We start from the raw sequence: 16,561 nt of genomic DNA, 5'->3' as shown, positions 1-16,561 counted from the left end.
AATATTTTGAATTATTGACTTTTGAAATGGAAATGAAACATCGGCAACTTTCAACATACAGTCTTTAATAAAATCACCATCAGTGAAAGGTTTTGATCTCTTCGCGATTTCTAATGCAATAATAAAACTTGATTTCAGGGCATCTTCGCTCTCAGTATTAGCTTTAGTAAACATCGATTGTTGACCTTGAAGTTTAGATTTTAAAGATGACAATCTGTTCATTCTTATTTTTTCAGTGTAACAATCGAATTTTGATTTATGATTCGTATCATAGTGTCTCTTCAAGTTAAACTCCTTACAAACAGCAACTGTTTGATTGCAAATCAAACACAGTGGTTTACCTTTCCATTCTATGAAAAAATATGCATTTTCCCATTTAGACTGAAAAACTCTACGTTCACTATCAACTTTACGTTTTTGTGACATTATGCCGAAATCGTAACAAATATGGAACTCGACACAATTATGGATATCGCACACGCACGACACAAACAAATGTACAATACCTTCTCAACCACTACTTCGCAACTGACTCACGTGACACGTCGACGCACTTCTTTTATATCGATAAGGCTACGGCTCCACGGGCTGGAAATTGACGCTAGCAGTAGCCGCAAAACGAATTTAAGGTTCCGCAGAACGGAATAGGAATAGCCGAACTGTACCGACTACAGGACTTGTGCGTAGTCGGTTCAGTTCGGCTATTCCTATTCCGTTCCGTGGAACCTTAAGTTCGTTTTACGGCTACTGCTAGCGTCAATTTCCAGCCCGTGGAGCCGTAGCCTAAGGAAGGTTCTAGTCTAGACTCGAAGCGCATGGAAGATTCTATTGTTCTCAACAAAAATAATAGGGTGTTTCCGCTAAGAGATGGTGTTACTGTCTATCTCTCTCGCTTGTCTAGGCACGCGCTGCCTTTGAAATGACTTATAAATGTAGTGTAGTGTACGCATTTTAAAACTTCCGTAGAGCAATCGAGTGAAGTCTAAAAGCTCTAAAAAACATGATTCTTCTTTCTGTGACACATTGCGATCGCGGGCCGTATTGGTATGGCCCGGGGGCCGGATGCGGCCCGCGGGCCGTATCTTTGACATGACTGGTCTAGAGAAACCAATGCCAAATTTTAGTTTGTTATACGAGGGTAAGAAAATATGTTTTTAGGGTATATTGATATATGACTTTTTTTAGCTCGTGCGAAACACCAAAACTGATCGAAGCCCTTCAAGGATATGAAATTATTGACATAGCTTGTGGCGGAGCTCATTCAGCTGCTATAACGTCTTCGGGACATCTATACACCTGGGGAAAAGGACGATATGGTCGATTAGGACACGGCGACAGCGAAGACCAACTAAAACCAAAATTGGTAAGAAATTTACGCTATTTATAGTAATAGTCGTGATTATAGAGGAGAATCAGCAACGTTGCCAAGTTTGCGAGTATTTCATAAACATGTGTGAAATGTGCAACTTTCAAACACATTTAACATATATTTTCTATTATTTGTAGATTGAAGCTTTGCTAGGCTACAAAGTTATCGACGTAGCTTGTGGCTCAGGTGATGCCCAAACGCTGTGTATAACCGATGATGACAACGTTTGGTCGTGGGGAGACGGCGACTATGGTAAACTAGGAAGAGGTGGATCTGACGGTTGCAAAGTTCCTATGAAAATTGAAAGTTTAGCCGGATTGGGAGTTATCAAAGTAGAGTGCGGATCGCAGTTTTCGGTGGCGCTTACGAGATCTGGAAGTGTTTATACGTGGTAAGTTTAAACTTGATATTTTTTCAACTTGCAATAATTGAGTTTTAGGGGACTGATATTATCTGAGACTTATATTAATTAACCCCTTAATGTACGCGCTCGACTCTGACACGAGCGACCATTAAATTTTAATCTTTCAATTTTTCAAGCAGTTGCGAAGCTGGTATTTATATAAAAGTGTATAAATATCTATATTAGTCCATTCTTTCACGGTTTTTGCTCTAAATTTTAAAGAACCGCTTGGATTGACCTGAAATTTGGCATACGTATAGCTTATATGTCAAAGAAAAAAAGTGATATTGTGCCGATGTGTGCTTTTGCCCTGGGGTGACTTTCACCCCCTCTTTTCACCCCCTCTTGAGGGTGAAAAAATATATGTCCAAAATACGTCCGGAAATGGGTAAACTGACTAATTTTAAGTAACTTTTGTTCTATAGAGCTTTTTCGCCAAGTCGACACTTTTCGAGTTATTTGCGAGTGAATATGTTCATTTTTCAACAAAATAACCACATTTTTAGACGGTTTTTCGCAAATAACTCAAAAAGTAAGTATTTTTTCGAAAAAAACGTTCTTAGCAAAAATATAGCTTATAAAAAAGTAAAAAAATGGTGTACACGTTAGGTTTCTGGATCTCGTAGAACCAGAGTTATAGCCAATGAAAAATAGATTTATATTCACCAAATTTCAAATAGAATATATCGACGTGAAATATCCAAAAAATTATGCACTTTTTGGGGAAAACCCATTATAACTTTTTTAAAGTTTTTAAAAAAAGATTTATTTCTGTTTTTACAAAAAGTTTCTAGCATTAAGTTTAAGCAAGTTACGCTCAAAATAAAGTTGGTCCCTTTTGTTTTTGCAAAAAAAATCGGGAAGACCACCCCCTAATTAGCAACTTAAATGAAATTAATCGTTACCGCTCCACAAATTATTTTACTTATGTTGTGTTTATATGATCTGCAAGTTTCATCGATTCAAAGTGCTTATTTTTGAAAAAACTTGGTTTCAAAGTAAAATTTTTAAAAATTTAAATTTTTAAATTTTGAAAAATATGATTTTTTTCAAAATAACTTAAAAATTGTTAGAGATACCAAAAATCTCGAAAAACAAAAAAAGTCAGATTTGCTTTTCTGAATATCATGTATGTTTTTGTTTTTCTGTTAGACAAAAATTGATTAAGATTTGGTGTTTCTAAATTTGCATATATTCGTGATCAGTGACTCGTTCAACCCTTTTTAACTACAGCCCTTTCAATAATAAGGACTTTGAACCGATGAAACTTACAGATCATATAAACAATATATACACGAGTCAAGAAACTTGTGAAGTCGTAACGATTAACTTCATTTAAGATACTAATTAGGGGGTGATTTTCTCGATTATTTTACCAAAACCAAAAGGGACTAACTTTATTTTGAGCGTAACTTGTTTAATTTTGACGCTAGAAATTTTTTTTATAAATCAAAAATGAAGCTTTTTTTAAACACTTTAAATAAGTTGTAATGAGTTTTCCCCGAAATGTGCTTCATTTTTGTTTATTTCACGGTAAAGTAATCCATTCGGAATTTGACGAATATGAACCTATTTTTCATTAGCTATAACTCTGCTTCTACTAGGTGTAGAGACGTGATATATACACCATTTTTTCAATTTTTTACAGGCTATATTTTTGCTAAAAATGTTTTTTCGACAAAATACTTACTATTTGAGTTATTTGCGAAAAACTGTCTAAAAGCGTGCTTATTTTGTTGAAAAAATGAACATATTCACTGCCAAATAACCCGAAAAGTATTGACTTAGAGAAAAAACTCTATAGAACAAAAGTTACTTAAAATTAGCCAGTTTATCCATTTCCTGACTTTCTTTGTACGCATATTTTTTCACCCCCAAGATGGGGTGAAAACCACCCCCAGGGCAAAAGCACATATCGGCACAATATCACTTTTTTTCTTTAACTTGTTAGCTATGTGTATGCCAAATTTCATGTCAATCCAAGCGGTTCTTTAAAATTTAGAGATTTTGCAATATTTTACCGTTAAAGAACGGACTATATAGCGGTAAAATATTTTCCACATTTCTTCTTCTTCTTTTACATCTATACCTTTTTTATTGCCAAGCCAGTGTTGTCATTATAAAATGATATTTATTTATCTAATAAATTGCAGTAGGAATCATTGACAATTGATACATTGAATTTTGTAGAATTGTTAAAAATCTGTTTATATATACCTATTGGAAGCGTAGTGTATAAATAGCGGTACATGGATACCTTTTTTATTGCCCAGCCAAAACATTGTAAAATGAGATTTATTTATCTAATAACTTGCAGTCCGAACCATTGACAATTTTTACGAATTGAATTTTGTTGAATTTTCAGTATTTTGTTTTTATACAAAGTGTTAGTGCATTTGAAGTCGTCTGAAGTGAATCGTGTTTTTTATTCTTAGAACTACACTCTGGTCCAAAATTAACCGCCCACCTTAAAAATGGATCATTATTGATGTCTCGTATTTCCTAAACCTGTTGTCCGATTTAAGTGATTTTTTTAATATGTTATAGCCTTATTCTCTAACAATGTAGCTGTAATGATATTGTTGCTAAACAGGTTAATGTTCATTGTATACCGGGTGTATGAATCAAGCTGTGTTTTTTTCTCAAAGTTCGCATCACACTGTGGAATATTCTAGCATTTATAAAATACTAAAATTAAAACCCAACCATAGCCTCATGTTTTCTCAACATTTTGTTTTTTGATTCATTCGCTTATGTTGGACCATAAAAAAGTTAGGTACTTTAACAACTAGCCATGTTTTTCGTCAATACATGATGTTTTTAAATAAGTAGGGCAAAGTTTAAGGGGTAATTCTGCATGAAAAAATAATGACAGTTTGCTTTATTTGTAGTAAATACCTTTATCGTTTATACAGTGAGCACGTAAAGGTTGGAATAAAGTCATTTTCTCGAGAATGGACGATTTTGGAAAAAAATCCCAAAACAGGTCAATTTTTATTTTTAAATTACGACTTTTTGGCATATTTATCATAATAAGATTAAAAGTAGATCATGGATGTTTTCCGAAGCATCTATATAAAATCGGAGTTCTCCCAACAGGCAGATGTGACTGTGGAACTAGCATAGCTAATCTAAATCACATACTTTTTAACTGTCCCTTACATCTCGATACAAGTATGTGGCTGCTACAAGAATTGCTGAAATCAGGTTTAAATACTCCTCTAGACTTAAATGTACTACTAAGTGAAGATAACATAAAAATTTTAAACTAATTATGATATTTCTGCAAAAAATTAAATTAAAGACTTGAATGTAAAACTAATCGTTTGAATGGTGATAGGTATTTCCTTTGTATTATGTATGAGTGAGATATTTCCTGTAATTAATTATATTATTTTGTAACCTATGTATGGGCGAAAAGAAAATTTTATAAAAAAAAAGATTAAAAAAAATAATAAAAAAAAGTTTAAAAAAAAATAAAAAAATAATATATATATAAAAAAAATAAAAAAAAATAAAAATAAATAAAAAAATATTAAAAAAATATTTAAAAAAAATCACTAAGAGGTTCTAAATCTCCGAGAGGTTGAATCGGATTTAGTTCATATCGTAGTGAAGAGAAAAAATAGCATAGTTGTATTTATTAACATAGTAAGTAGACATTGTTATTTGCAAGCTTTATTTTTTATTATTCTTTATTTTTAAGTGTATACTGGACAATTTTGTATGAACCAATAATAAATGTAATTACGTGGCTAAAGGTTCTAAACCAAGGCCAGAATCAAAACAAAAAAAATATCATACTAGTGACGTCACCCATCTGGGCCTGATGACGTCATCGATGATTTTTTTAAATGAGAATAGGAGTCGTGTGATAGCTTATTTGAAAGGTAATTCAATTTTCTATTCACTAATATAAACATTAACATAATTATTTATACAGGGTGTCCGAAACAATTTTTTTGGATTAAATTTATTGACAAAAAGAAGAAGATATGTAATTTATTCAATTTAAAATACATTTCACTGCTCTCAGAAAACAGAAAAAATGTTTTTTTTTTGAAAAATAATCATGGCTTTTCGCTTAAATTAAATGTTTCAACTGTCACGAGGCTGGTGGGTGGCTGCTTTAATATTGAATTTTAGCAAAAAACAATATTTATTTGCCAAATAAACATTCTTTCCTGTTTTCTGATAGCAGTAAAATGAATTTTGAATTAAATAAATTACACAGATTCTTCTTTTTATGTCAATAAATTTAATTCAAAAAAATTTGTTTTTGGACACCCTGTATAAATAATTGTGTTAATGTTTATATTACTGCATAGAGAATTGAATTACCATTCAAATGAGCTATCACACGATCCCTATTTTCATTTAAAAAAAAAATCATCGATGACGTCATCACGCCCAGATGGATGACGTAACTAGTATAATATATATGTCAAAAACTCGTAATTTAAAAATAAAAATTTACCTGTTTCAGGATTTTTTTCCAAAATCGTCCATTCTCGAGAAAATTAATTTATTCCAACCTTTACGTGCTCACTGTATAATGTTTCATGTTATAGGGGCAAAGGGGATTACCATCGATTAGGCCACGGTACGGGTGACCACGTACGAAGACCGAAAAAAGTGGCGGCTTTGCAGGGTAAAAAAATCATCTGCATAGCGACGGGATCGCTTCATTGCGTCGCATGTTCCGACGAAGGAGAAGTATATACGTGGGGAGACAACGACGAGGGGCAGCTAGGAGACGGCAGTACGAACGCTATACACAGACCAAGACTGGTGACGCATTTACAGGTAAGCTAAGGGGGTGGGGGTACATTCTGTTACCTTTATTTTTGGGAAAAATTCATGCAATTTTTTTTTTGAAAAATAGTAATGGAAAGTTTGTTTTATTGAAAGTTGTTTTAAAGTGAAACCATTAGAGTAGTATTGAATAAAATTTTCATCTAAAAATATTAAAAAACAACCCACTGCCAGTAATATGAATAGATCGCCTCAAAAATGCTGTTTTGCTATGTAGTCCATTCTTTCACGGTTTTTGCTCTAAATTTTAAAGAACCGCTTGGATTGACATGAAATTTGCTAACGTATAGCTTACATGTCAAAGAAACAAAGTGATATTGTGCCGATGTGTGCTTTTGCCCTGGGGGTGACTTTCACCCCCTCTTGGAGGTGAAAAAATATATGTCCAAAATAAGTCCGGAAATGGGTAAACTGACTAATTTTAAGTAACTTTTGTTCTATAGAGCTTTTTCGCCAAGTCAACACTTTTCGAGTTATTTGCGAGTGAATTTGTTCATTTTTCAACAAAATAACCACATTTTTAGACGGTTTTTCGCAAATAACTCAAAAAGTAAGTATTTTGTCGAAAAAACGTGCTTAGAAAAAATATAGCCTATAAAAAAGTAAAAAAAAAAAGGTGTACGCGTTAGGCCTCTGGATCTCGTAAAACCAGAGTTATAGGCAATGAAAAATAGATTCATATTCACCAAATTTCAAATAGAATATTTCGACGTGAAATATCCAAAAAATTAAGCACTTTTTGGGGAAAACTCATTATAACTTTTTTAAAGTGTTTAAAAAAAGCTTTATTTCTGTTTTTACAAAAAGTTTCTAGCATTAAATTTAAGCAAGTTACGCTCAAAATAAAGTAGGTTCCTTTTGTTTTTGCAAAAAAAAATCGGGAAGACCACCCCCTAATTAGCAACTTAAATGAAATTAATCGTTACCGCTCCACAAGTTATTTTACTTATGTTGTGTTTATATGATCTGTAAGTTTCATCGATTCAAAGTGCTTATTTTTGAAAAAATTTGGTTTCAAAGTAAAATTTTTAAAAATTAAAATTTTGAAAAATATGCTTTTTTTCAAAATAATTTAAAAATTTTTAGAGATACCAAAAATCTCGAAAACCAAAAAAAATCAGATTTGCTTTTCTGAATATCAAGTATTTTTTGTTTTTCTGTTAGACAAAAATTGATTAAGATTTGGTGTTTCTAAATTTGCATACATTCGTGATGAGTGACTCGTTCAACCCCTTTTAACTACAGCCCTTTCGATAATAAGGACTTTGAACTGATGAAACTTACAGATCATATAAACAATATATATACGAGTCAAGAAACTTGTGAAGTCGTAACGATTAAGTTCATTTAAGATACTAATTAGGGGGTGATTTTCTCTATTTTTTTACCAAAACCAAAAGGGACTAATTTTATTTTGAGCGTAACTTGTTTAATTTTGATGCTAGAAATTTTTTTTATAAAACAAAAATGAAGATTTTTTTAAACACTTTAAATAAGTTGTAATGAGTTTTTGCCGAAATGTGCTTCATTTTTGGTTATTTCACGAATCAAGTATTCCATTTGGAATTTGACGAATATGAACCTATTTTTCATTAGCAATAACGCTGCTTCTACTAGGTGTAGAGACGTGATATGAACACCATTTTTTTTTTATGTTTTACAGGCTATATTTTTGCTAAGAATGTTTTTTCGACAAAATACTTACTATTTGAGTTATTTGCGAAAAACCGTCTAAAAGCGTGGTTATTTTGTTGAAAAGCTGAACATATTCACTGCCAAATAACTCGAAAAGTATTGACTTCGTCAAAAAACTCTATAGAACGAAAGTTACTTAAAATGAGTCAGTTTATCCATTTCCTGACTTTCTTTGGACGAATATTTTTTCACCCCCACGAGGGGGTGAAAACCACCCCCAGGGCAAAAGCACATATCGGCACAATATCACTTTTTATCTTTGACTTGTTAGCTATGTGTATGCCAAATTTCATGTCAATCCAAGAGGTTCTGTAAAATTTAGAGATTTTGCAATATTTTACCGTTAAAGAACGGACTAATGGGGATGATAACTGATGACTGGATCATCTGAAATCGAAAATCAAAAAAATCTTGATAAATAATGACTTGTTCTAGGAACTGACGTTAAGTTTTTTTTGTTTATATTGATTTTTGTTATTTTTTTCATAATTTTGAAGTCAAAAAAACGAAAAACGAAAATCCGTTCTTTTTCTAAAAAAAAATACTACAGGATTTAAAAAATGACTACAGAATAATTGTGCATTTCAAATGGATCGGTTGAGTAGTAACACGTTCGGTGCCCATCTTGAACAAGCTCCGCTTGGCTGGTACCAAGCACTTAAATCGTTAATTTAGTAACACAGTACTACTGACGCCACTTATGCGTCATAGTTACCTTTAATAAAACCTTCGTGACGCTACTCGTGCGTCATGGGCAGTGAACGTGTTAAGTTACGTTGCTCTTCTTTTTCTTAAGGTGCCGTGCATTTCTGCGTAAGCGTCCACCGTACATTATCTTGTCTAGTGAGATGTTACATATTCAGGATTAAATAATTCTGTTTTTAGCAGCATTGCGACGCATTTTATAGCTGTGGATTCCTGTCCGTTGGCGAATATTACGCAGCCATGACATCTTTTTACGTCCCAGACCCCTCTTACCCTCGTATCTTTCATTCGAGTATCAGTTGCTGAAAAGTGTATCGTTCTCCTCGTAATATGTGCCCCAAGTATGCAGTCTTCTTACTCGTTCTCTTACGTTCCTCATTGACTTCAAAAATGCAAATGACTATAGATACTTTATCAAAGAGTCTCTGGGGGTCTCCAAAATTGGCAAAATTGTTGGCTATTATAGCTGTATCGTCAGCATATCTGATGACAAGAACTCCATTTATCACTATTCCAACTGACTCATCTTCTAATGCTTCTAATGGAAAATATATTCAGAGTATAAATTGAATAGCATTGGCAAGAGAATGCATCCCTGTTGTATAGAATAGAATAAAGAATAGAAATATGCTTTATTGTCATGAAGAATTGTACAATTTTATCGACAAAGCTTACAAAAAGTCAAGAAAACAAAACAATAACAATTCAATTTACTAAAAATACATAAATCGTCAGTATATATTTAAAAAAATAATAATAATAAAGTTAAACAGTTAATCAATTGCAAAATTTAAAAATTTAAATAAATTGCAAATTGCATAGCCTACCTAGTAATTAAAATTAAAAGTTAAGCTGCTGCATATGACACCCAAATATAGATGAAAAATAATAATAAAAATACTACTTGTGCAAAGGGTACTGTAATTTCTTAGTTATGGATTAAGAAAATCTTCTACTGCATAATATGGTCTTTCGGATAGGTAGGCTTTTGTCAGTTTACGGAATTTGGGGAAAGATGCTGCAGATTTAAGTTGCAGAGGGAGATGGTTGTAAAGTTTTTTTGCGGAATATAATATAGATTTCTTTACTAAATCAGATGACGGGGTCGGTAAATAGACGTCAAAGGTACAATTTCTCGTGAAGTAGTCATGATTGGGTCTTGGTGGAAAGACATGTAGATGTTTACAAATTAAGCAAACAGTTTTTAAAATATATAAAGATGGAAGGGGGTCCGGTCCTGAACATGGTAACACAAACTGTGTTTACATTTCAGTCCCAAAAAATCATCTTTTTTCAAGTAGTTTATATCCAAATAAACTTGAAAATAAGCAAAAAGTAATAGTATATAGTGCAGTTACCTTACGGAATAAACCAGTGAGTTTTTATTATTTATTTATTCAAAACATTACAAAGCATACCGTTTGTAAGGTTAAGTGACGGCCGAAAGGCCAGTTCTCGGAACTAGTTCTGGTTCTGAAACTGGTTCATAATTACTAATGAGTATACCAAATGATACCAGATCCGACCTAACTAATTTGTCAACAATCATGACTGAAGATCATCAACAACCTCAAAACAAAACCTCATATTCAAATGTGCTTAACAATGCTTCTTCAATTCAATTTCCTTCAAAGCTGCAAGCAATTTTATTTAATTCGCTACCTGATACTAAAATAGAAGAGTACTTAATAGCACTTGGTGAAGTTGTTCATCCACGGAATATTTTATTTTCATCAAGGCTATCAAATAACAGAATATGTATTTATCTCTCCAGCGAATCCCTGGTGGAAAAATTTATGTCCGGTCCAGCAGAAATAACAATTAAAGGCGAAAATCTAAAAGCACGAAAATTGATAACTCCAAACGAAAGACTGTTACTATCGGGTGTTTGCCCTTCTATTCCACATATTCTAATAGAGAATGAGTTAACCAAATTCGGTCTTAAATTAATGTCACCTTTAACCTTGTAACGATGTGATGCCTCGGCGGGCGATGAGCTGCTGTTACCGGAGGGGACTGATGGAGTCTCCGTGTTTGCGCATTCCTTCTTCACGGCACCGCTGGGGGAAACCGAAGGAGAGGGCATCGAGAGCATATTTAAGGCGAGCTAGGAGAATGAGAAAATCAGTCATGGTTCGTGTATTGAACTTACTATGGCTCAACAGCTGATGCCTCGCGTATTGAACGAGCTTCAGCTGGCCTGGCAAAGATGCGCCGTTTGTGAGGCGGAACTATGCCTAGGTAGACGCCACCGTAGTGACGTGGAGTCTTGCCACAATCGTTATCGCAGTAGGCGGTAGTAGCGAGGAACGAGTGACTGCATTGAAGTGAAATGCCGTCTCCAGGCTACGTTGTTTTAACGTAGCGAGATTATTATTGTATATATTGATTATCGTATTATTTCGATGTTGCTATTATGATCGGATAACTATAATAAAGTTTAATATTGTTTTTCCTTTGCAGAAGATGGAATTATATTTTATTTTATTTGTTTTAAACTGTATATAATTACCTTTAATATATTTGCTTTATTTTTAAATTGTGTTTTACTGAGTCTGTCGTCCTTAAAAGAACTACCCGTTACAAAAATGGCGCCCGAGCAAAAATAAAAGCACCGCTGTTTGTAACTACCCGTTACAAATTAGCACCCGAACAATAATAAGACACAGACTCAGTAACAGGTCCACGTCGTGGATATATAAATAAAACCCGTTCAAAGATGATTAAGCTTCTTTGTTTTCAGATTATTAAGGAACCGAAAATGAACCAAATCGAGAATGATCCGAAAATAAACGTCGCCGATGCAACGAGCAGGAAGAGATGCGACCGTTCGCTGTAGAAAAGCCTTGGCATACTGTCCCAATGGAGTTGAGGGGATCACGCCCAAGATCTACAGAAGGAAGCACCTTCTAGCCAGTCATCCGAGACCAATTTACGAATCACCGAAAAAAATGACATTGTTAATGGAACCGTCAAAGATGAAACCAGCAAGAAAAATGTGACCATCTACTGTAGAAAAACCTTGGTAAACTGTCCCAATGGATTTGAGGGGACCACGAGCAAGATCTACAGAAGGAAACATCTTCTTGACAATCATCCCAGACCAGTTTGTGAAAGAAAATCGACAGAAAGTACATGCCTTAAGGGTAAACCGTCGCAGATGCAGCCAGCAGGAAGAATGTGACCATTTGCTGTAGAAAAGCCTTGGTACACTGTCCCAATGGATATGAGGGGACCACGATCAAGATCTACAGAGGGAAGCATCTTCTTGACAGCCATCCAGGACCAGTTTACGAAGTAAGGAAGAACCGACCAAGACCACACCGATGATGAGTCCAAGCCGTGTTTCACACACGGCACAAAAAAAATGTATGCTACATTTTTTTTGTTTTCCAAAGAGAAGGGGGTGTAACGATGTGATGCCTCGGCGGGCGATGAGCTGCTGTTACCGGAGGGGACTGATGGAGTCTCCGTGTTTGCGCATTCCTTCTTCACGGCACCGCTGGGGGAAACCGAAGGAGAGGGCATCGAGAGCATATTTAAGGCGAGCTAGGAGAATGAGAAAATCAGTCATGGTTCGTGTATTGAACTTACTATGGCTCAACAGCTGATGCCTCGCGTATTGAACGAGCTTCAGCTGGCCTGGCAAAGATGCGCCGTTTGTGAGGCGGAACTATGCCTAGGTAGACGCCACCGTAGTGACGTGGAGTCTTGCCACAATCGTTATCGCAGTAGGCGGTAGTAGCGAGGAACGAGTGACTGCATTGAAGTGAAATGCCGTCTCCAGGCTACGTTGTTTTAACGTAGCGAGATTATTATTGTATATATTGATTATCGTATTATTTCGATGTTGCTATTATGATCGGATAACTATAATAAAGTTTAATATTGTTTTTCCTTTGCAGAAGATGGAATTATATTTTATTTTATTTGTTTTAAACTGTATATAATTACCTTTAATATATTTGCTTTATTTTTAAATTGTGTTTTACTGAGTCTGTCGTCCTTAAAAGAACTACCCGTTACAACCTTCCTTAGAATCGGTAGTCAACTTCCAGAATTTCAACACGTCCTCAGTTTTAGAAGACAAACTTATATTCAACCACTTGCAGATATAGACCTTCCCTCTTCTTTCTTAATGACATATGATCAAACTTCGTATCGCATATATTTAAGTTTAGATAAACCTTCATGTTTTATCTGTAAGAACACAGGTCACGTTGCAGCAAATTGTTCAAATCATAATCAACAAAACGATTCCTCTCATATCCAACACCAACCGCAACAACCAATACAACAACAACCAATACAACAACAACCAATACAACAACAACCAATACAACAACAACCAATACAACAACAACCAATACAACAACAACAACCAATACAACAACAACCAATACAACAACAACCACAAGAATCCCCCAAGTCTATTCCATCACCCCTAGAAATGGAACCAAATCATCCAGTCAGTAATTCTAATGCCGAACCTTCACTTAACCAACAAACAGATACTAATTTAATGCCCCCCGTATTAATTATGGAAACTAATTGTATATCTAAGGATCAGTCAACGACCAATAAGAGAACAATTTCGGAAATTAATACTACTCCATCTCCCACTGAAGAATTAAATAAAGAATTTAAAGTACCAACACAAACCAAAAAGAAACAAAAAAAGCAAACTGAGTCTACCAGATCAATTCAGGAAATAATGATGCCAACAAAAACAGTATTTCACGATACGTCAAATAATTTTAACTTAACATATGAACAAACACTTGACTTTTTTGAAAATTATACTAGCTCGACTGATCCCATTAGTTTATTACAAACATACACAACGGATATACCCAACTTTATTTACATGTTAACAACAATTAAGCCATATTTTACAGAAAAAAGCATGAAAACCAAATGCACTAAATTAATAAACAAAATCGAAAAAATGCTAGACGATCCTGCTTATCAAGATAGTGATTGTTCGACAAATTCAGCTCCAGAAATAAACTAAAATCTTCGAACCGATACTACAATGGAATGTTAACGGGTTTTATCCCCGTTTAGAAATGCTTAAACATTTATGTTCAATAATCTCACCATCAATAATATGTTTACAAGAAACAAACTTTAAAGGATATCACAGTTATAACATGAAGAATTATTCTTCTTTCCATAAAAACCGAGACAACGCAAATATCGCTAGTGGAGGAGTTGTTACGTATGTTAACAAAAAATATGAATCAGAAGCATTAGTAATCAATAGTAATTTAGAAGTAGTAGGAGTATCAGTGTCCTTTCCACAAAAAATGAATATCTGTAATATTTATATTCCACCTGACTTACCTATCACAGAAGCAGATATTTCAGATGTATTAGATCAGATTCCCACTCCCAGAATAATCGTTGGTGATTTTAACAGCCATAATCCAATATGGGGATCTCTTGGAATAAATTCCAAGGGCAAAATTCTAGAAAACATAATTACCTCAAAAAACCTAAACGTACTGAATGATGGACAATCAACAAGATATAATATTCATACAGGTACTTCATCAGCTATCGACCTGTCATTATGTGATCCTGTACTGTCAGCAAAATTTTCATGGGATGTAATTCCGTTTTTATTTGGAAGTGATCATTATCCTATTAAAGTCTCTTTTAACAGTAATTATGAAGATACTAATACAACCCCAATTCCAAAATGGAATCTAAAGAATGCCGATTGGTATTTATTCAAAAAGTATATTCAACAGAACTGCCATAGCTTAAAAGAAGTCACCGAAAATCATCATATAGATGAACTTTTGAATTCGTTTATATCATTAATCCATCTTGCCGGTGAAAATCATATAGGTAAAACACAAACTCTACATAAAAGAAATTCATTACCATGGTGGAACGCAGAGTGTACTGATATAATAAAGAAATATAAAAAATCCTTTAACAAATTGAAACGTCACAAAACACTTGAAAATACTATAGAATATAAGAAGTTACGGGCTCAAGCTAGATATATAACTAAAAAGAACAGAAAAAAATCTTGGCAAGAATTTATGTCCTCTATTAATTCCACTATACCTATAAGCACCGTATGGGAAAAAGTTAGAAAAATATCTGGAAGTAATACCTATAAAAAGATTCCATTCCTATGCAATAACAAACAGATAGTAACATCTAATAACGAAATAGCAGATTTATTAGCAAAACAATTTGAAATGAACTCCAGCAATAACAACTTTTCTAAAGAATTTATCAATACCAAGATGATTTCGGAAAATAAATTAATAGATTTTAATTGCATTGAAGATAATCCTCTTAATATAGCATTTACCATGGAAGAGCTTAATCACTCTTTAAGTACCAGCAAAAAATCGGCGCCAGGACCAGACGATATTCCTGTTAGTTTCTTACAAAATCTACCAGATAATGGAAAACAATATCTTCTTAACCTATACAACAGAATTTGGACTAATAATGAGTTTCCCACAAAATGGACGCAGGCGATAATAGTTCCATTACTAAAACCAAATAAACCACGAACTGATCCCGAATCCTATAGGCCAATTTCGCTTACCAACACAATGTGTAAAATCTTGGAAAAAATGGTGAATAATAGACTAAGGTGGTTTTTGGAAAATAATAAATTAATAATCAATGAACAAAGCGGCTTTCGCAGGAATAGATCCACTATAGATAATTTAATTGACCTAGAATCCGAGATAAATGAATCGTTTGCAATTGGACAGGAATGTCTTGCGGTTTTTTTCGATATAACAAAAGCGTTTGACATGGCTTGGAGATACGATATTCTTAACACACTAAGTCAGTGGGGCGTCAAAGGTAACATGCTATATTTCATTCAAAATTTTCTTAGTAAGAGACAATTTAAGGTTAAGATAAATGGTACACTATCCATCACTAAAGACCAAACAAATGGAACACCTCAAGGATCTGTTATTAGTTCAACACTATTCTTAGTAGCAATAAACAAAATCTTAGAAAACTTTCCACAACTTGTTAAAGCGAGATTATACGCTGACGATTTAGTCATATATTCAAGAGGAAAAAATATTCTTTCTATACAGAAAAATTTACAATGTGCATTAAATCACCTTGAAAACTGGTCGAAAGCTGTAGGATTGCAATTCTCTACAACCAAAACTAAATGTATTTTATTTTCAAAAAAACGGCAGTCTACAACTCCAGATCTTCAGTTATATGGAAACAACTTAACTTATGTGGAACACTTAAAATTTCTAGGAATGATCTTTGATAAAAAACTATCTTGGAAGTACCACATTATGCACATTAAACAATCCTGTCAATCTGGTCTCAATTTAATGCGTACACTGTGCAATCGTAATTGGGGTTCAGATTGTAAAAGTTTGATTCATATTTACAAATCTCTAGTACGATCCAAACTCGATTATGGATCAATTGTATACTCATCTGCAAAGAAGACACTTCTTGCTCAACTAGAAGTCATACAAAATACAGCATTAAGAATAGCCACAGGAGCATTCTGTACTAGCCCCATTAATAGTTTACAATGTTTAACCGGAGAACCACCT

At 33.8% G+C, this 16,561-nt stretch overlaps 1 protein-coding gene across 1 annotated transcript in view; it reads left to right on the top strand.

The window, feature by feature from the left end:
- The window catches only part of LOC114333943 (E3 ubiquitin-protein ligase HERC2), a 127,675-nt gene that overhangs the window by 99,261 nt on the left and 11,853 nt on the right, over nt 1-16,561 (top strand). Inside the window, exons 42-44 of the mRNA XM_050652219.1 lie at nt 1,186-1,363; nt 1,507-1,760; nt 6,344-6,578. Of these exons, the coding sequence (XP_050508176.1) occupies nt 1,186-1,363; nt 1,507-1,760; nt 6,344-6,578 (667 nt within the window). The remainder of the gene's footprint in view (nt 1-1,185; nt 1,364-1,506; nt 1,761-6,343; nt 6,579-16,561) is intronic.

The sequence above is a fragment of the Diabrotica virgifera genome, chromosome 5, assembly GCF_917563875.1.
Source record: "Diabrotica virgifera virgifera chromosome 5, PGI_DIABVI_V3a".
Classification (NCBI taxonomy): domain Eukaryota; kingdom Metazoa; phylum Arthropoda; class Insecta; order Coleoptera; family Chrysomelidae; genus Diabrotica; species Diabrotica virgifera.
Note: the sequence above shows the minus strand (reverse complement) of the source record. Positions and strands in the feature narration are given on the sequence as shown.